The 22,724-nt window shown below is 42.0% G+C and overlaps 1 protein-coding gene across 3 annotated transcripts in view; it reads left to right on the forward strand.

Moving 5' to 3' along the window:
* Window positions 1-22,724, forward strand: part of stau2 (staufen double-stranded RNA binding protein 2) — a 176,060-nt gene that overhangs the window by 37,442 nt on the left and 115,894 nt on the right. For all 3 annotated transcript variants that reach the window (XM_080751538.1, XM_080751537.1, XM_080751539.1), the window contains exons 6-7: window positions 3,730-3,889; window positions 19,764-19,871. In XM_080751538.1, the coding sequence (XP_080607664.1) occupies window positions 3,730-3,889; window positions 19,764-19,871 (268 nt within the window). The remainder of the gene's footprint in view (window positions 1-3,729; window positions 3,890-19,763; window positions 19,872-22,724) is intronic.

The raw sequence follows: 22,724 nt of genomic DNA on the forward strand, positions 1-22,724 counted from the left end.
CATAATTTGCATAATTCGATTTATTTAGCATAATCCCCCATAATAATGGATAATATGTCAAAAACTGATTGGCCGATTTGAACAATATTAGAATGGTTTTGGGGGTTATTGAGGATGCTGAATCCATTTTCTAAATTCAAAATGGCCGTTTTAAACCGGAAATGGCCTTATACCAACTTAAAGTGGGGTGATTTTGATACTTTTTTGTTGATTTTCCAGTTGGTATATGGCCATTTCCGGTTTAAAACGGCCATTTTGATGGCCGTTTTAATAACCCCCAAAACCACTCCAATATTGGGGTTAGCCATTAAACGAAACGGGTATTTCTTACATTGATGCTCCTACATATTATCATGTAAGCACCAGTTAAAGTTACTTTCCATCCCTCATATACTGTATGCACAGTGCACATCCCATAACCCACACACTGCACATCATTTTGGAGCTCATATCTTTGAACGGGTTAGGGCTAGTAACCTTAATTTCACAACTGCAACATTGACTTGAGGTGGTACATGAAAGGTACTTTGGCTGTCAGACTCCAACGGTATCGGATGAAGTGTCCAAATATGACGAGTATGAATTGAGCCTGTCCCTTTTATTTTTCTTCCTATCGCCAAAATAAAGGTCTGGGTTTCCGAGGCTAGTCCCTTCTAGAGCTCCCTGCATCCACTGACAACTTACAACCAACCCAGGGGAGGATTCTGCATACATTTTCTGTCACTCATGAAGCATACCAGCAAGCTTTTAGTCATACAAAGACTAATTTGACATATTGACTAAAAATGAACAAAGCACTGCTTATGTTAGTCAGTGTAATGCCTAGCCAGTCCATGATCATACAGTATGTTTAATTACTAACTTACAGTCCTTTATTCCACTTACCACCATCTTCCCATGTGTAAATATATTTGGGTCAGTTGAGGTCTGCTGTATGAAATCCACCTTTATAAACCAATCCGGTTGAGAGCTTTAGTAAACATGACATTCTGATAGGGACCAGACGTTTGTGTATATTTAGCAACTCACTGTGGATCTGATTTATTTTATGTTATCATCACCGCTATTTCTGCAGCCATGGCGAAATTACTGTGATTTGATTACTTTGAGCAGGAATAGTTTTTTTTTTTTTTTGCCCTCCCTTCTCACAATATTCAGCTGCATAACATTATTCATTATTCCCTCCCGGTGGCTTGTGCCTGTACACTGAATCCAACATCCCCACATGCACTCAATCTGCTATCAAATCGCATATCTCTGCCACCACCGCAGCCCTCCTGCCAAATATGAGGTTCTAGGATGGCTGCAAATGAATAGCTGCGGTGTTTATAGCCGGAGAAAGAGATAGCTGCGGCCTCTGTGAAGCTTGTTTTAATTTTCCCCACAGCATGGAGTGATACGAGCCTCTGCTACATGGTGCTGACTATTGATTTTCATCCTCTCATTAAAAGGCAACATGCCTTGACCAAACGTGAAAACACTCTGGCATTGCTTCACTTCTGCTGCTCCGTCTTCCACTTTATGATAACTGAGTGTGAATTTGAATGTGTGTGAATTAGGGGTGTAACGATATAGTAACTGAATCCAAAAATCAATTTTAATTTGCAATGATCTATTATATCGATATGCAAAAGCATATATCGTACTGTTTTGGCTTTGTATCGTATCGGTATCATTTTGAAATGCAGATAATCGTTATCGAATCGTTTGGCAGTGCAAATAATTGATTGTATGGAAACTAAGTATTTGTGCCTTGTATTATAGCATTTTTAAGAAGGAAAATTAAAAAGAGGGGTCTAATTACTTTCCCATTCCATATAGCTACTCTTGGTCTATCAATAAATGTGTGTAATCTCTGTGTTCATGTCAAGGTGCGGGTTTGTCCATATGTGTTGAAATATAACGTCCATGTATTTGCTATCACAATGTTTACTTATTTACATCCATAATAATAGATGTTTCCCTTAAAAACATGCACTATTGACACATTTCACACAGATTTAATTTCTTTGCTAAATAGTTACTACTAGCCCTTACCCGTTCAAAGATATGAGCTCCAAAATGATGTGCAGTGTGTGGGTTATGGGATGTGCACTGTGCATACAGTATATGAGGGATGGAAAGTAACTTTAACTGGTGCTTGCATGATAATATGTAGGAGCATCAATGTAAGAAATACCCGTTTCGTTTAATGGCTACCCCCCCCAGCCCGCCCGCCCACCCGCCTGCGCACACACCCGCCTGCCTGCACACACACACACACACACACACACACACACACACACACACACACACACACACACACACACACACACACACACACACACACAGAGAGAGAGCTGGTTAAACATGTTGCCTCAAGCTAGATGCAGAATAGATGTGCCGCATGCTAGATGCAGAATAGATAATAGATACACCATAACAATGCTAATATACAGCATACGATTTGTGAAAGTGACAAACGGGCTTCACAGTTATGTCAGGTGTGTTCATATGCTGATGGTGATGCGATTTCAGATCAATTGCTCCAGCCACCGAGGAGAAACGCTGGGACAGACAGACAGACAGACAGACAGACAGACAGACAGACATTCGCAAAATTATAGTATAGATATCGATTTTAAATCATTGAATCGAATCGAATTGTATCGTATCGTCATGAATGAACCAATATCATCCATGACATGTATCGTATCGTCAAGCATGTATCGTCATGCGTATTGTTGTATCGCTGTTAAAATGTATCCTTACACCCCTAGTGTGAATGTAAAAAGTATTGACAAAGATGGAACGAGAACAGGTCACTTATATTTACAAAACGGCTCTTTCCCTCTCATTCCCATTCTCTTTCTTTCTCCTAAACTGTGAAGCCCATTTCCCTCCCTTGCCCGGGGGGTCACATGCAGACTTGCAGACCCCTAAATCTGCCCAGTGAACCAGTTCATGACAGCTTGGTCCCGCTCTGTCAGGGCACAGAGAAAGAGAGCAGAATCTATGTCCAGAGCGAGAAGAAAGAGGAGAGGATATATGTCCCCACGCTTTGTTCCCTGTTCTGTCTCAGAGAACCAATAGGGAGACATCAGTCAAACGGCTGGCCAAGAAGCCATTGTGAAGTAATTGACCCTGATGAAGTGGTCGGCTTTTAATTCGGGACCCGTGTGAACATTAATAACTTGTGCGCGTAGTGCTCGAGAGTGCACGCTCGCACATACACATACACACTCGCGCACAGCCGCACACACATTCTCTTTTCCTTTGCCACAATAACCCAGCGATAAATCTGCGCTTGTAGGATTGAACTGTAGGAAATACTGGAAGGAACAACAATCCATGCCTGCATGTTGTGTTTTTCTTTTCTTTTATTTTCTTTCCTCATGGTTGGGCGCATTACATTCATCATGTGTTGTTATCGGGGGGCGTGTTGTTGTTTTGCAGCCACTTACACAGTACTTCTGCTGGTCCCGGGAGTGCAGACCTACAGTATATGACTTTTAACTCTGGAATCTGAGAACGGCCGTCAAACTGTCTTCGTACTGCTTTGATAATCCTCCTGTAAACTAAAGCCCTGTTTGTTTTGTTTTTTGTTTTTCTCTCGCGTCTCCCTTCCCTCTTATCCTATTATTTCTCTCTCTCTCTGTCTCGCCCTCCCACTCCATCTCTCACTCTCTCCTTTCCACCCATCCTGCTCTCTCCCTCCCTCCCTCTATGTCTGGCTCTTGTCCAACCCAGGTACCATTACCCTGTTCCTAAGATCTTCTATGTGCAGCTGTCTGTGGGGACTCATGAGTTTATTGGCGAGGGACGAACCCGCCAGGCGGCGCGACACAACGCTGCCATGAAGGCCCTGCAGGCCCTCCGCAATGAACCCATCCCTGAACGACCACCACCGGTAAAACACACACACACACACACACACACACACACACACACACACACACACACACACACACACACACACACACACACACACACACACACACACACAAAACTCTAACAACACTCTAACAACACTCTAATAGAGCTGTCTCCATCCCAGCCTGTTGTGGGGCATGCATTCCCAACTTGCATCATTACCGACTTGCATGGTCCCCGAGTTGGTTTGTCTGTCTGTCTTGAAGACATTACGATTTGGAATTGAATTGGACCAATGGTTGTTAACACAATGCCTGCCATAAAATCCTTAAGACATCTGGGAACGGGAAGGTGCCAAATATGGGCTGTTTGGCGCCAGGTGAGCAAAAACACTAAATTTCCCATCAAGCTTAGCGGCCGATCCGCCCGTGAGCATTTCCTCATTCAGATCGGTGACTCCATTCTCTGCACTGTTTCAAACCTCCATATACACTCCATTGTAAACAGGAGCCATGTTCTTGACTCCTTGGTGTGTCAGCTTCGGTCGCGGTTGGGATTTTACTTCACCACGTTACGATCACATGTGCGCCTTTGGGCTTTGGGTTATGTTTGTATACAGTATACAGTAAGTGGTAGCGTGTACAATGGATTTCTATTCACGTATGCTCATGCTGGTCAACGGGTTCAAACGGTATTGCATAACCGGGTGGGACATCATGCATTCCCAATTTGCATCGTTTCTCATTGACATGTTCCCAACTGGCGTGGTCCCTGAGTAGGGCAACAGCAACACTCCATCAACGAGTCCAGGGATTAGAACCATAGATTTTTCTTTCCAGGAAAGATGCTACTTAGCAGTGTGAAACTGTGTCTTTTTTGTTTTGTTTTTGTCACTAAGTTGCAGGAATGCTTCAGCTTCATCAGCTCTCACCAGATTTAATCTAAATCCACCACAGACCCAATTACTCTAATGTATAATTCAAGCCTCTGTCAATTCCCGGACAATCTTCTTTAGTGTTTAACCTGCACATCGTTCAGGTTTAGATTCTCTTCCTCCTTTGTAGGTATTTCTTTTTCTTCGTTTAATGCCCAATGACACCGTACCCGTTTGTCCCCCCCCCCCCCCCCACAGGCATCGCTGTTAACTGTTGTTATCATCATCCACCGGAAATCAAATTACCCCATATCCTCAGAGTCTGGCATGACGGCTGGTTATTCAAAACGCTTTGGCTCCTCTCAGCTCGCCTTGCTTGCTGTCTTGTGGCGTCGCGTCCATAAATGAGCTCTTTGTTAGATGCTGCTTCCGAGGCTTGCTTTACAAATTGAGGCGCATTGTGTCTACTGTGTGTGTGTGTGTGTGTGTGTGTGTGTGTGTGTGTGTGTGTGTGTGTGTGTGTGTGTGTGTGTGTGTGTGTGTGTGTGTGTGTGTGTGTGTGTGTGTGTGTGTGTGTGTGTGTGTGTGTGTGTGTGTGTGTGTGTGTGCGCGCTCATACACACTTGCGCGCGTGTGAGAACACCCTCAGGCTAATCGTGTTCCTTTGAATGCGGGCTTGCATGTCCCTGCTTTGTTTCGTTCGCAGAAGGCCACAGGTAAACATCCCTGTTCCTATAATGAGAAAGAGACAGTTTGTGTGTGTGTGTGTGTATACAGCCTGAGGAACATCATGTAACCCACCACAAGTGAGAACACAGGCACTGGGCTTGATTAATTACAATTCCATTCAATTCAAGAGAATGTGCTCTTCCTAGTACAGGACTCTGCCAGGTCAGGTAGGTTATTGTGACCTCCTGTGGTGGCGATATAATAGGCCAGTGTGAAAAGGGTGGCATTTATGTCTCTGCCTTTTGCGGCAAATGGACGCTGCGTTCATGATGTGAGGCACACAACAAGAATAAAATATAACTGGCAAATGTGAAAAGGGTGACATAAGTGAGCACCGCTCACTTCACTCAGGTGCGATTTCTATTATTCAATTTGTATTGATTTTTCACACGTAGAATCAAATATGCATTTCAAGCAGTGTCGTCACACAATTGATTGGTCCTATAAGCTCAAGCCATAAGTCTATAAGACCAATCAATTGTGCACAGTTCCCCTCAAGTATGGAGGGCACTTGTGTATGACCAGAGTAATTGTTTGAACCCTTGAGACGTGATCAATACAGTGAGTATAAGCGCTTATAGAAAGGGGGATGGTGTGGAAAGCATAATAGTAATATAGTGCCACACAACTTGCAATAATCACTTAATCTGTTTTGTTATTTGTCCAAAATCTGTAATTAATTTACTTTCCCCTGCCCTAGAACACTAACGTTGAAAACTGTCTCACAATCAGTAACGTTGGCTATATTTTACCTGATTAATTCCATAAAAACACATTTCTCATCAAAATATATTCAAGTACAACAATACATGGCAAATTGAGGTACTCTTCTTTAATATTTCAATATGAAATTTCACAGAAGAAACCCCATAAAAAAGCAGCAAAATCTTTGAAAAGATATGGGTATTGTTAAAAAGATATTCCTAGAAAAAAAGAATGGAGCTGGGAACTTCTCCTTTGGTCCACCCATTCCTGGGACATGTGAGCCTTGTCCAGTGAAGGCACAGTCTAATTGCATCAGCTGACCATCGTGGGAGTATAGGATTGAATTTTTAGCCTGTAGAAAAAAACTAACAGGAATTGGGGCAGGGAAACAAACCTACCTATGACATCAGTCCAGACTAGGGCTGCACAATTAATCGTTTTTAAACCGAAATCGCGATTTGGAATCGAAATTAGCAAAATCGTGAAGGTGCAAATAATCGCAAAAGTGATTTCTGTGTGACGGTGGCTTCCCTCCTCCGTCCCCTGCATACATGTGAAACTTATGGTGTGTCTTAGGGTGCATTTTTTTGCCTTGATGAAAGCAAGGCAGCAACATACGGTACTTTCTTCCTTGACCGAATCAAACCATTTGCATGATTGTCAATTTGCCTAGTTATTAATAATCAGTTTCTTTTCAAATGTATGTACAATAAATATTCAACGGAAGCTTCGGAAGCTTGACTTAAGGTAGTGAAGTGATTTTATTTGGTTAAAATAATTTATTATATCAACCTTTGAACAAAAAACGTTTTGTTTTAACAAAAAAAAAATATCACTTTTCCTACCTTAACACATCTAGTGCCTCTTAATCTGAAGGTTGCTTGGTGCCTCGGCGCCACGCAGTTTCCTCCATAGGCCGCCGCTATTATTTTGAAGGGCTGGAAGGGGGTTGTTTTCGTTTTTTTGGATTATCACTTGACGGCAACGATTACGTCATCTAGTCACATGACAGTGTGGGACAAGAAGAGGAAAGATGGCTGCGCCCTGCCTTGTGCCTTGTTTACATTTAGATCTGCTGCAAAATGTCTCAAAATGGCTATTTTGTTTAAATGAAGTTTCTTTATGGGCCTCTCCATTGACTTAACATTGAGGAGCTTCACTTCGCGTGCACGCCCAACGTGCGTTGTAAACAAATCGCCGACATTACCGATGCGGGCGGGACCGGAGCGACGTACAGTAAGTAATCATATCTTTACTGTATATACAGTAAGATTCACAGTCCTCACCGTCAACGGCGCCATGGTATTAACCCTTTCAATGACGGTGAGGACTGTCAACGGCGGCTAAAAAGTTAACACATTCCCCGCCATTTAACAATACCTTCGTACTCTATGGTGCCTCTGGTCTCCATAGACTAACATGTAATTCATAGTGCACGGATCATGCACACCCATGCCTAGATAATGCACCACGTGTGTCCACATTGCTCACAGCTTTCAAACAAAAAAATCCGAATGGAAATCCGTTCAGGCATTCATGAGATACAAGCCATTATGTTTTCCTAAAATGTAAACAAAGATGGCTGCCATGTTTGATAGATGGGGTTGCTATGGGGGTTAAACATGCAATTTCGCGATTTCTATCATGCCTACTACATTTTTTGGGGTCCAAAAAAAATCAAAATAATTTTTTTTTTTCGCAATCGCAATATTAGTCAGAAAAAAACGCAATTAGATATTTTCCCAAAATCGTGCAGCCCTAGTCCAGACGCGACCGAGTATTTCCCGGTGAGTTTAAGGCAGCGCAACGGTGGGGGCCGATGGGCAAGGAGGGTTGCGAGCTTATGAGAAAGAAACAACTAAAATAAGACCTTAAACCTGGCGAAAACAGTTGCGTGCATTAGCGGAAGATGACGATGAAGGAAACCATTAAATTGAGAACATTAAATTTACTTCTGAAAAGCCTACACGGCCTTAAAACATGGCAAAAACAGTTGCGTGCATTAGCGCAAGATTAGATGAGGAGAAAGGAAATCATTAAATGGAAAACATTAAATTAACTTCGGAAAAGGCTTCTAAGCCTACACTATTATAGGCTACTAAAAACTAGTGAACCGCGATCTTGCCACACGTGAATAATTGTGGTTGTAAACAATAACACAGACAGACAATATAAATTCTTAGTCTAGTTGAGGGAAGAAAAGGGTATAATCATGGCCCCAAATAACTTTTAAATATCTTGCAATTGGCGACGAGTCTCTTACTAAATCGGCAAGAGTGCCTCTCAAGCTATATAACCTCTCCATCATCAGCAATAGTCAGTGGTGCGTGTTCCCCACACTCCCAAGCCCCCACACTCCCAAGCCCCCACCGTTGCGCTGCCTTAAACTCACCGGGAAATACTCGGTCGCAGTCCAGACCCAAAGGACCCTCCCACCTCAAACATCAGCAACATCATGAAAATCACATACCAGTTAGTCCCCCCAGGAATCCGCGATTCCGCGAAAACGGAATTTATTGCAGAATTCGCGAGTGGCAGCAGAGCGGCGGGAGTAGTCATTACTACTATTATAAAACGATGTGTACACGGTCTGGTCAGTGGCCACCTCATACAGAGCCTGGGGGAATAGCTTAGCTTCCCTCCTGCTAGTTGCACTGACGCTGTATTGGTCCGGTCCCACATTCGTTCCTGACAGAAACTGTGTCCTGAACTATAGTTCCTCTATGTCTATGGTCCTGGCAATAACAATGCTAATGCAGAAGAGAATAAATAAATATTACACCCATACTAGGTAGTAGGTAGGCTATCCTCTAAAATGTGGTTACTATGGGCAGGGTTTGCATGACAATATAGTCTTTGCAACAGAAAGTAATTATTAAAAACAATAACAATTAAAAAAAAGAATAGATTTAATATTAGATTTATATTCTCAAAAATGATAATTTGATTATTCTAACCACTAATTAATTGTAGCTATTTCATGAAGGGTTTTACTTGATTATTAGAACTATATCATTTTTAGCTTGATAACTGGTCATTTTAGGTTGTTTTTTAATGTCCGCGGAATCAAGAATTGTTCACCACAGAATTCCGCAGAATCAGGATTGTTCTCCGCAGAATCAAGAATTTTTCTCCGCGGATTCCTGGGGGGACTAACCAGTAATTACAATTGATGATCGGGTGAAATTCACCCGACGTTAGTGTTAGTGTTCTAACTAAGGCTGGGCGATATTAGGAAAACCTTCGATATTCAATAACGTTGTTGAATACCTCGATATAGATATTACTCACGATATTAGTCAAAACAATTGCATTATATATTTTTTTTTATATATTTTTCTGCTTTAGGTCCACTGCCTGCCTAACCCAGATAATGAATAGCATATCCATGCATGTACACTGCACAGTATAAAGAAATAAAATGCCATTATTTCCATTTTCCAACAATGGTTTTATTGAAATAACCACACCTGGTTACAGATGGACTGCTTTTTTTCATGTGCTACGTCATTTCAAGCCGTCTTCGTCAATATGTATACCTTTGCATGTTGATACCACGATATCGATACATTTTCAATATATTTCCCAGCCTTAGTTCTAACCATAGGTTACCACACCCCTTCTTTGATCTAGAAAAGGCTGTATTCACATTGCCCATGGCTATAGATGTAACCAGTGAGTATTTAGGTCATTATGAGTCAATGTTCCCTCCAAGAACATCCTGCCTTAGTGTTTTCTTTCTTTATGCAGAGGCTTCTCTTGCTATAAATTTTACTTTCAATCTTGTTTTGGGCATGTCATTATACACAAAGAAAATCATAAATCTGCAAGCTCATAACGTGTCACAATGTAACGTGTTGTGAGCTTGTACATCTCTGTATGCTGCTATTATTAAACAGGGATTAAGTCGTTAATTAATTGTTCACAGCTTAAATGTAAAGTAGGAATGCATGGTGGGACCTCACTATTAAACACACACGACTGTCCACAATTGTTTGCAACAGTTGAAATGCCATGTGGATTCAATAATGTTTTGACTCAAATCGAATGATGCTGTCACATTGAGACAGAATGCAGTTCTGAATCCAGTCGTTTGTTGTGAACACACACTCACAGACCACGTGAGTGTTACTTTGTTTACTGGTGGTTTGTACATTATGTACATTGGTGTGTCTCCTCAGGATTCATGGTTCAATGGATCCATTCAAGAGCAGAGGCACTGAGGCCTGATTTAGATTGTGTTGTACTTTTGATGGTGTCACATTGGGGAAGATACTGTAGTTGTTTGTGGAGAGCACAACATTATGTACATTCAATAGATCCATTCAAGAGCAGAGGCATTGTGGCCTGACTTAGCCCTCGATGTCACTGTCTCACCACTCTAACCTAACGCGGACCAGTTTGTGTAGGCAGATGAGCGGGCGCTGCGAATCTCTCCGCAAGTCTCTGGCCAATAGCATGTGTTCTCCTCCCCCCACCCCCCTCTGCTCCTCTGCTCAGCGCGACACTCTCTGCACTCTGGTTAGGGAAATTCTACACTTCATCCAACAGTGATCATAACACGATCGCCCAGGCTTCTTTTTCTTCCGATCGCCAAAAGAAGCCTGGGTTTCCGAGGCTACTGTCTCACAGACGTCAAAGGTCTGCCTTGTCACCCACACACACAGCAGCATGCATACAGTCAAACCAATAGAGTTTATAGGCTCTAGTCTGGGCATAACTGTAGTCCGAGTCTCCAGAAGGTAGCATACCTATTTCCTGTTCCTGTTCATTTTCCCATCAGCTTCCTAGTTTGAATGGCTCTGCAGCAGATTTGGATTGGAATGAAAACGCATGAAGTTGTCGTGTGTGTTTCTCCGGTTCAAATATGCAGCCGTGCCGAGCCATTCAGACAAAGTTATGGGAAAATGAATAGAACGGGAAACAAAATTGCCATCTTCCGGAAAACCACGGACTACAGTTATACACAGTGCCGTAATCACACATCAACAACAAGTTACACACAGCAACACATGCAAAAACTGTGGCAGAAAATATACATTGTTAAATATCCTAATACATTCATATTATTTTATGAAGGCTCTGAATTTATGAATAGGAATGATTCTATCTCTTTCTCTTTCTTACACACACACCCACACCCACAGACAACGTGACAGGCAGATAATGCATGCATGCAGCATCACACTCATGCACTCCGAGGAGGGGGAAAAAAAAATCACAGGCGAGCGAACATGTTAGAGCCAACATGAGGAGGGCGCTCGGCCAGCGCAGTGGAACAGACTCCCACCACCACGTGACGTCTCCTCTGTGTGAAACACTGGCGATCTCACAGCATGAAACATGTGTAGTATCATATGGCACGGTGTGGAGACCAGGAAGGATGGAGCCCTGAGGGGGAAGACCGACCTCAGCCAGCCATACTTCATCAGACAAAGAACTGGACGCGGGCGGGAGATGAAGAGCTCAGGATGACGCTCGCTGCTGTCTGACAGACAAGCAGCGTCAAGAAAACTTTCAAACCCAGGGGTCTTCAACGTTTTCAGGCCAAGGACCCCTTAGTTGAGAGAGAGATGAAGCAGGGACCCCCACAACCTTCTCATAGATTCCATATAGTTTCATTGTTTGACAGCACAATCATCAGTGTATTTTGGATTCATGTCAATTTGTGTTTTCAGATATTTAACCACTTCAACCATCAATACTTAATAAACTTGATCTTTCACTCTGTACTTAGTCTGCTCTTTTTCCCCTCTACACCAAAGCTCTTTGCCAAAAATAGCCGATCTACAAGCTCGCAACGCCTCGCAGCGCAAGGCGTTGTGAGCTTGTAGATCGGCTATTTTTGGCTAAAGTCCTCAGAATATGGACACTATGGTTCAATATTAAAAAAGGAGAAAAAAATTTCTATCACTCAAAGATTTGGAGGACCCCCTGTAGTAACTCTGAGGACCCCCTAGGGGTCACGGACCCCCTGTTGAAGACCCCTGCTCAAACCCTAATGCACCGACTCCCAACCTTTGGCCCCAAATAGTTTTCGGAACACTAAGATTTATTGATATTGTAACAATAATACAAATACAAATGAATAAAAACATGAATTTCTTTAAACCTTGAACATTTTGTTTTCATTGTAATACCGATTCTAAATGCCTGGGGTGGCAGAGGCTCTGGAGGTAGAGTGTCTGCTTGGGAAACTTCTGTTTCCCAGTTCGATCCCGGGGTCCCCCTGACCTAGTGTTGAAGTGTCTTTGAGCAAGACACTGAACCCCTGAACTGCTCCTGATGAGCAGGTTGGAAAACCCTGCAGGTTGCCTTGCATTGTTTCCACCACCATATATGAATATCTGTGCTATGTGAATGTCTGCGCAACATTCTGTAATGCACATTGTAAAGCCGATATATGAATGCACCATTTACGTTAAGCGCACGATTTTCAGGTGGGCCCTGATCCCAAAAAGTTGTGAACTGCTGCCATAATGGTTTGATTGTTTTTTTTTAATATATATTTTATTAGCAGTTTGCATAGAAACAGCATCAAACAGTACAATTCCGATAGAAGGGCTACTGATAGGATGGCTGCTCATATGCGTGTTACTTAGTTCATGCACATCACGTGATCATGAGTGTTAATTTGACTCTGCAGTACAGTATATACAGTACAGGGGTTGACACTAACTGTTGACCTACTGCCCGTGGCAAGTAAGTGAAACGTCCGGGCAAGTGGAGTTTGATTTCATCTTGCCTGACGGGCAAGTGTGTTTGAGTGGGGAAGCAACTCTACTTAGTTCCCTATCAACAGAACACAAGATGTTTGTGGAATTTGAAATAAGAGAGAGCAGTTGACCTAATATACAGGCCGTTGTTGTATAGAAGACGCAGTTACGCAACATTTCGTTTACCCATCGAAATCAGTTTACCTGCCGTTGGATCCAGGCGTTATCTAAGCAATGTTTTGGTGAAGGGAGATACGAGGTGTTGATCCGTGGAAAGGACACACAGACAGTTTGTCTCGCAGCCCCACGGCTTTTACACACACACACGCACGCACACACACACACACACACACACACACACACACACACACACACAGGTGAGGAGCAGCCTCACACACAATGCACATGCACACAATGTGTACGGGTCCATTTGGTTCCATGCATTTGCAGGGACGCTCGCGTGAAGGTTGTGGCAGTTAAACCATTGCTTGTTTTTCTACACACAGGGCATGCAAGAGAGAATGCGATAGAACATCACATACACACAGACGCGTGCAATAAAGACACAGACCACAGACATAGGCAAACACATAGATAGACAACGCACGCACCAGAGTTGCAACGAACACACACAGAGTCCGTCCTCAGTGTCCTGGGCACCCTTTGCCATATCCTGGGGGGATGGCTACGGTCCCATAGCCTGGGAGGCTATAACATGGGCGTATAACACATAGATATATATAAAGGCTAGATAGCTCACGCCCGCTGTTGGCCAATGGGGACTGACGTCGCTACAGGTCGGCCATCTTGGGACAGGACCGATCGCCCAGTTTAACATTAATTTCTATAGTGCATGTACTATTTAAATGACCAGAGCTTGCTCAATTTTCATCCTATTTTGAAACGGATTGGTTTCTTATAAACCTAAGAAACGTAGCTATGTTACTGTATACTTAGAATAATTATAACCATGGATTTCCATATGAAATAACATTAAGTATATAGGTAAAGTAAAGCAATTAGCTATACACACTGTATTTATATTGTAAATATGTAACATGTAATAGTTCCAATATTAGTAATATTTATATTATTTAATTCATTGTGTATTAAATGTAACAATGCATTAATTTAATATAAAAATCTGTCTCATTTGGCTTATATTTATTTTATATAAAATAGTCTCATGTTGCCATTCTGTAAAATATGAAATTAGAGATGGGGCTTCAAGGTTATTTTATTAAGGACATAACAAAACCAAATAGACCTCCTTTTTATACAGTTTATTTCAGCACTGCAACTGCAAGTCATTTCCCAATCAGTAACATGACCAATTCTCCCCTCCCTATGAGATCAGACCACCAACAGCCAGACGAGTACCTACATAATATATACCAACTATAGTCATAACAGCAATAATCATGATGTATAATAATCTTTTTTTTTTGTTAAACCCCACGCTGCATGATGCTTTTGGTGGCCCTTGATATTGAAGTAGGCTACAGGTGTACTGCATACACCTGTTTGAAGGTTCAATGGACCATTATTATATTCTAAGGCCCAAAAATAGAAATACTTGAAATAAAAAATTGAAAAAAATCAGATGGTGTTGTAGGAGTCTTAATCAGAGGAAAATGTAATGTTTTTAAAAGGTTTTATAGCCATAAATCATAAATCATGCTCTAATTTGCATATGGGGGATATTTTTCACAATAATAACATATGTACATGTTCTAGACATTCTAATGATCACCCAAAAAAAAATAGTACAGGCATTTTACTTATGTTTTTGTGAGGAATAGCTTCCATGAAAAAGTGAGATGTTGTTCGTCAAAACTGGAATGTCAGCGGGTGTGGCGGGTGTGAATGTCAGCCCCTGTGGGGGGTATTTATATGCAAATATTGTGGCCAATGGCATTGTAATACTAAACAATAGAATCCAATGGTGATGTTTAGGTGGTAGGGGGAGCTAAAATAAAATGATTTAAACCTTTTTTTGGATAAAATACAAACGTTGTAATATTACAACAGTGGGCTCTAGAGGGTTAAACAGGTCAACAATGATCAATGAGGTTGGGGGTTAGACTGGAACTTTGGGGGGCTGTTGAGAGGGCGGTGGTGTGGCAGTGTAGAGAGACAGACAGGATTTACCATCAACTTTTCTCAGATGGCATTCAGTGCACTACTCATGGGCTCATACGTTCTTGCTTGGAGTAAACTTTAAATGTAAAGCCTGAAAGGAGGTAAACCAGACTCAAATACATCCATTGGGGAAATTTTTACCCATTATTTAACATCTGCATTAGAATGTAGAAGAATGTTTTATTTGATCATTGTTTGCCTGTTATCTCTCCTATGGTACCAGATCAATACAGCATGGAATTGTGGATGAAATGTGTCCATATATATATATATATATATTTCTAAAACGGCTAGTTCCATTCCTTGATTTTGATTGGCTGGTTGCCATGGTATACCTGAGACTGTAACCCACACCTTGAATCAGTTTATATCAAAGCCAGGTGCGTTATTTCTTTCCACTGTGCCGTGAGGCTGAACTAGAGAAGCGAGCGTTTGATTTCCTCTCAAATCCTGCCGTGCGGGTGCTTCTAAGCACCGCCCACATGCATAGGACAGTGACTGAATGGCTCCGGGCGGGGCTTGTAAAGGCAACAAGCGCCCTCTATTCTCCAGGCACCACTCGGCTGTTTAGCTTAGGTTGCCATGCTAGCGTTTTTGATGTTTTGTTCACCCACATAGCAGCTAAATCTGGATGAAAATAAACATGTGTATGGATCGAATATGGTTCTTAACATGAGACTGATCTAACACAAGTGTTGTTTCCCTATTTTTTGGGCAAAAAGAATGACGTGACTTTGTAAACACACACTGCCTTCCGTAAGTTCCATTCCTGCATGTGACTGGTAAACGCAAGGAAATGTCTCTTCCTGGTGGCGGAGAAGTGTACTTTTTTCTTTAAATAATGCAACGCTATGATTTTCATGTTGCAATTATTGTGACCGTTTTAGAAAAGCAATAAGCCACGCGAGGCTTGTGGTTACCGGGGGAGTATACACCGGCTGAGAGGGTCGAAAACACTCGGCTGCGCCTCGTGTTTCCCAACGCCTCTCAGCCGGTGTATACTCCCCCGGTAACCACTCGCCTCTTGTGGCTTATTGCTTTAATATATATATATATATATATATATATATATATATATATATATATACTGTATATATATAAAAAGGACCGTTTTGGATAGCTTCGGTCTCACGTTGTCTTTCTGTAAGCTAAGCATAGTCATTTTAGCAATATGGTGCAGCCTCAGCTTGAAAAACAGGGACACAACCAACTTCATCAGTGTATGGTGGTAACTCAATGCCCGAGCGAAAACACATCCTCTGAACCTATCCTCCTATCCTATGGGCTATTTTCATCTGGAATCTGCAGATGCCTGGCGAACGACCCACTCTGCTGCCTTCACCGTGCCTTCAGATGGTATCACCAGACCTCCATTGCTTTTCAGGGTCAGTAGGTGGTAGCTCTTGTCCTTACAGGCAGATTCAGCATCGGTCACAAGGCTGGCCCGGCAGACATCACAGGACAGCTTTTTCAAAGTGCGTCGCACAACAAATCCTGAAATTAGCTAGCAGTAGACAGATCATTATAATACTTAATAAGCATGGGCACTTACTTTTTTACTATCTTATGTATCATGTATCATCCATCAATCTAATACACCTTTAAGCCGGACAGTCTGCCCAGTCCTGTAAAAGTATTCACTGCTGAAGTGCTCTCTGCAGAGCAGTGTCCTGTCATTTGCAACAAAACCATCCCATCTTAGGGCAAGTTCCCACTGTCTCCTGCTCTCTAGGCTTTTGGGAAACCTTTAAAAAAAGAAATGGGAGAACAGGTACCCAGATATATCAATTAAACATTTCCACCCTTCTTTCCTTTAACATTAAGGGTAAGGATGTATCTACAGTATGCATGTATGCATGTAAGCATTAGCCTATGCAGACTTTGAGAATAAGACAACCATACTAAGAGTTAAAAAAGTGTCCAAAAGAAAGATTCAATGATTGTGTAAACAGGTGGTAGAAATATTTCTAAAAGCCAGGGTCATCAACACTCTTGCAATGTTATTATCTCACAGCCCTGTTGTTCCTGTGCAGCATAACTTGTAGTGTACATAATGATTATCCTAATTATAATATAATATTATCATATTTGTGGCAGGTGATCCCACAGGTTCCATTTGGATACTCCTTTCATTGGAGCAGCCATAGGCAGCAAAAAAATCAGGCATCTTCACAACAGACTTCACAGACAGTAGGTCTATTTCTGTAAACAAAAAGCCAGCAATTCCCTGTATCAATGTATCTAAATGTAATATATTTTTAACAAACCAAACCGCTTGGAAATCATGTAATTCTGCCTCTCCCACCATTGTAACATTGCTGTCAACAGTCAACTTTGTAATATAGGTCTAGCTCACACTCACAGCCTCTTTTTTGTCTCTTAGCCTGCAGCTAAAAAATACAACAATATCCACACAAAGAAATGTCATTTAGACAAAAGATTAGTTGTCATGAAATCGTTATTGGTCTCAGGAAAACCTGATATTTGAAAATCTCGATTGTTGTCTTGATAAACTTGTGCTAGTAGTGCATGCCACTTAACTATGCTGCATGCTCTTTTATCGAAATGAAAGGCGTCAATTTCAACATGTCAACCAGCCTGAATCATAGCCACGTTAATAATGTTTGTAATAAACCAAACCGTAAATCCGTCAAGATTTCAGAGAGTAAGGAGTATTTAAGTGTGCAGATCACTCACCTTACACGCACTATACCATACAGCCTGCCGGCAGGACAGGGGGGATGGTCCTGTCCTAAGATGGCCGCCAGTGAACGACACCGCCGACTCCGCCTTGCGCCATCTAGCCTTCTTATATATATCTATGGTATAACATGTCACCATGGCGACGGCTCCTAGCCGAGTCGGTATATCGTACTGTCTAGTTCCTATGACTTGGAGTGGGTCTGAATTGGGCGTGGAATGGGCAGGGCCCGTAAGCCAATTGTATAATAACGTTGAGATGTAAAGTGTTAAAAAAAATAGAGTTAAAATGAATGATAATTCAAAATGTACCTATCGCAATTTACTTTTCGGGCAAGTTGGCATGACCTTTGGGCAAGTAGAACATGGCCTGTACTTGTGTCTCTCAGCTTCTGAGACCTTAGTGTCAATCCCTAATATATTAGAGAACAACCGTCATTTGTCTCTTGGTTATTCTCTTGGTCTAACAAAGTCAGCCCAGTCCATACACAACAACTTTTTGGAACTTGTAATCTCCTCAAGTACAAATTCTTGGGTTGCCTAATACACAAATATTAGGAGGTTGAGGACCCTCAAGTTTTAACTTTATTTGACTGTTTATGGTCCATGAGGATGGACCCTTGTCCTCACAAAAACCCTGTTCTTTGTAAACCCGCCCAATATATCGGCCTGGCATTTATATAGGCCATTGTTTGACTTTTCTGACATCACAATTATGCAACTCGTGTGTCACGTTTCAGAAATGTCAAGAAATTGTCAAAAAATAGCCAATCTGCAAGCTCACACAAGTAGGCTTGGCGTCTCAGTTTTGGGATCGGCATTGGACCCAAAAATATGGCATCGGCCTGGCTCTAACTCTGACTTTTGAATGGCGTGTGTGGGTCTGTATGTGTCTTGTTTGCATGCGTGTGTTTCTGTTCGCAGGGGAGAGCGTGTGCTCTTTCCGCACACCCATGAGACCACCAGTCATGCACAGGAATACTGAGTTCTCAATCCCATATCAGATCAGGACCCAAGCCAGGAAGCAGACAGGCTCCCTGTTGAAGCAGACTGGCCAAGATCCTGTGTGTGTGTGTGTGTGTGTGCGCGCCTGTGCGTGTTTGTGTGTGTGTGTGTGCGTGCAAGCGTGCTTGAATGCATTCATGCCGGTGGTGTGTCTGTTCTATTGTGTGTTTGTCGGAGTGAGAGAAAGATAATGCTTTTTGAAGGAATGTGTGGACATGAAAAATGGCCTGCCAGTTGTTGGATGATGTGGAGTGTTAACAGGCAGCATTGCTATTGTAGCAATTCACTGTTTTTGATGCTGGCTCCTCACATTTTGACACTTTCACACAGGCCTTGCCCGGAATTAAATCTTGATGCTTGGAACATGATTATGTTTTTGAATGTCACTATTGTCTCAATGCTTGGCTAGCATAACAGATCATAGAATTGTCTGAAGTGCTATAACCAAAATCTCTTTTAAAAGGAGTCCGTTTACTCGGGCGCCATCTTGCTAATGCCCGCTGGGCAATAAGTTCTGACAAAGACTCCAGTACTTTTGAATGGGGACTGGGGAGTTGTCTGTAGTTAAAGTTCTAGGGAGAAGAGAAAATAAATCACACACATACTGCCAACTAAATCGAATCGATCAATGTTTTATGTATTACATCTGGGCGCAGATGTAGACATTGGCCAAAACGTTTGTCTATTGAATTTAGTTGGCATCTAACACTCGAGGTGTGCGATTGGTTATCTTTTCTCTATTCTTCTTTTTATGATATGCATATGGGTGCGTCATTTGGCCAGTTTTGTTGGCTGATGTTGTTGCTGCTGTCTTTAGCTTTTCATGTTCGCCCATACTAAATGGATAGAGTACTCTGTCTCCTCTATATTATAGTCTGGTACTGGTATGATTTAAAACTGGCAATTCTAATCAGAATGGTGAGCCAGCAATACCTCTTCCTTCATTCCTACCCTCATGAGTTTGAGCTTAAGTTATCAATAACCTTGACATTTATATTTCGCTGTGTTTTTATGGTGTGTTTGTGACGTTCTCTTCTCAGAACCCTGAGGAGAAGGAGGAACAAGAGGAGGGCACAGATGCAAGCAAGTCTGAGATCAGCCTGGTCTATGAGATTGCCCTCAAGAGGAACCTGTCCGTCAACTTTGAGGTGAGGAGGAGGCCGTGAGGGAGTCGCGGCATTAGACCCCAATCATTTTTTTTTTTTTTTTTTTTTCCTGACCTCAATTACACAAAAGAAACCTGAACTTTCAACATTCAGTGTTTTTTCTGTAATCTGTAGTTTTTTTAATTACTAGGCTCAGAAAAGTGAGTTCATTTGCCTCTGGACGTACGCATCATCATCCAGGGTGTGATTGTAGGGGAGGGTGAACGCAACAACCAAAGTGGTGAATGGTAAATGGTGCATTGGACCGATGCAAACACAAGGTAAAGTAAAGTAACTCCCCTGGATGATGATGCGTACGTCCAGAGACAAATGAACTCGCCTTTCTGAGCCTAATTATTCAAAAATGTTGAAAGGTCAGGGTTTTTTTTGTGTGTAATTGAGGTCAGGAAACATGAAATCCTAAGAATAAAAAAAAACTTGATGTCATAAGACCTTTAACGTGATTCTCAAACTGGGGTCTGTGGTATTTGTCTAGAGAGGTGGTGACAATGTATTGAAAATGTAAGTATTTTAAAACAGAACAGGGTCTAATATCTTGCATAGCAAGTTACTACTTAGTAGGTATGCTAATGTGAGCCCAACCGTGTTAGATGAGCTGTAATTGGCATAGCAGCATTAGCCGAGTAATCATATGCATATATATCTTGAACAGTGCCTGCCTACGCATCACCAATGATGTGCTTACATGCAAATGTGAGCTTTTGTCTACATCAGGGGTCCGCAACCTTTTTGACATGACGTGCCAAGTTTTAATTTTCTTGATAGTCAGTGTGCCATGTGACACCACATTAAAATGTAATGTTTCCATCTGACTTTGATTGTCCATAGGCTATACAACAAACGTTATTTTCTTGTTCTTTAGAATATATATTCTTTCACATTAGGATGATAATTAGACTCTCCCAGACTCCCTCTCCAGGATGTAATTTGTATACAGATGTGAGGGGACTTCATTTAAGAAAAAAATCCTCTCTCACATACACACTTATGCCTGTGTGCCAGTGATCATCACCCTCCCCTGTTCCGAGGTTGGCACCCATGCCTAAGGTTGCCTACCCCTGGTCTACATCTTAAAATGTCAATTGAAAGCATTTTTAAATTCATGCAAAGGGCGTCCAGAGAAATGTTCTAATCATAAAATGGGTCCTTGACTCAATCCAAACCGCTTGATGAGCACTGAAATACCCCCTGTCCACGTGGTCGTACGTAAGAATTGTAGGTCTCACTTGGGATCTAAGCAAGGAGGCTTTCTATGTGAGTAGTCATGATTTCCTCTGGAAATGTCTCGATGTGGTAAGTGTTTGAAGAATCCAGTGACAGATCAGCTTGGTCTATATCAGGGGTGGGCAACTTTGATGATGGTGAGGGCCACTATATTTCCACCTTCACTCCAGAGGGCCACATTGCTTATTGCTACATCCAACTTTGTCATTCTAGTATCTCTTACAAAAGAAGCAAAAATAGCAGATCTACAAGCTCAAAACGCATCGCGCTGTGATGCGTTTTGAGCTTGTAGATCAGCTATTTTTGCTTCTTTTGAATTGGAATCCTGAATTAGTTTTTGTTATTTTTTAATTGGAATCCTGAAATGTAACATTTTGATTTCATTTCCAACGCATTTAGTTATACACTCATGTTAACTTTATGAACCTAAATACAAATACATTGGACATAAAAGAAAATACATTTCAATACTACTATACTAGTCATTAAGCTACTAATATAGACAATATGACGGAATTAAAGCGGGTCATGTTTGGAATTGTAACAGCTGAAATCAATATATCAGTATTCCGGTATTAACCTGTGGGCCGCATTACATGAGGGTGGGGGCTGCATGTGGCCCCCGGGCCGCCAGTTGCCCATGTGTGGTCTATATGGTGTTTGCCCTCAGGGGGAACATGGAAGCACGGTGTAGGAAGCTGTTGATGGAGCGGTCACAGTAATATGACTGCGTCGCCCCATTGACAACAAGAGGAATACATACACGATGACTCAGATGTCTTTAACCACCTCTGTGGTGTTAGTTACATTTCACTATTTGAAAATTTGTGTCTGGGAATTTTCTGATAGCTCATCACCCTTATCTTTTTAGGTATTGTGTATTGTGTGTGTCACTCTGAATGTTTCAGGACTGATGCAATAGAATTGAGTGCGCTCACTCACTGTGATCCAATGTTCTTTCTAAGCTGACTCCATTCATGAGATAAACCATCCATTTGTCTCATCCAGTACAGTAATACTCAGTGGAACTCCCCAGACTACAGTAGTTGTCCTAATGCAGTATATACTATACGTATAGCAAGGTGAAAGAGCATTTGTGCACTTATGGAAATCGTAATCGCCCTTTTGTTTTCACTCTTTCATGTTACCCCCCGCCATATTATACCAGTAAGACGCCTCAGGGCGACTTGCGACCTCGCCATGAGGTCGCGCCAATTCTTGGCCATCTGGCCAGTGATGTATATCGGACCAGTTACCCAATCTCAACAGTGCCTGTTGAGATTGGCAGAACATGCCCATATATGGGCATTACCAAATATGGGCATTCCCAGATATGCCCTTAATATTGATGACATCGGGACAGGGATCTCCATATATGGGCATAGAACGGACAAGGACGTAATTAATTTGCAAGTGCGATCTGGGAATGCCCATATATGAGCATGTCAGAACATGCCCATATATGGGCATTCCCAGATATGCGCTTAATAGGGTTAATTGTCCAAAGTGCCGGTGTCTTTTCTCCATTCGCGGCCACTCCCTTATTTTGAAGGCCGGAAGTAGATCGAGCTCACAATTCCCACTTGACGATGTTCAAGATTCACCCGTGAC

The sequence above is a fragment of the Nannobrachium achirus genome (assembly GCF_963921795.1).
Source record: "Nannobrachium achirus genome assembly, chromosome: 21".
NCBI lineage: Eukaryota > Metazoa > Chordata > Actinopteri > Myctophiformes > Myctophidae > Nannobrachium > Nannobrachium achirus.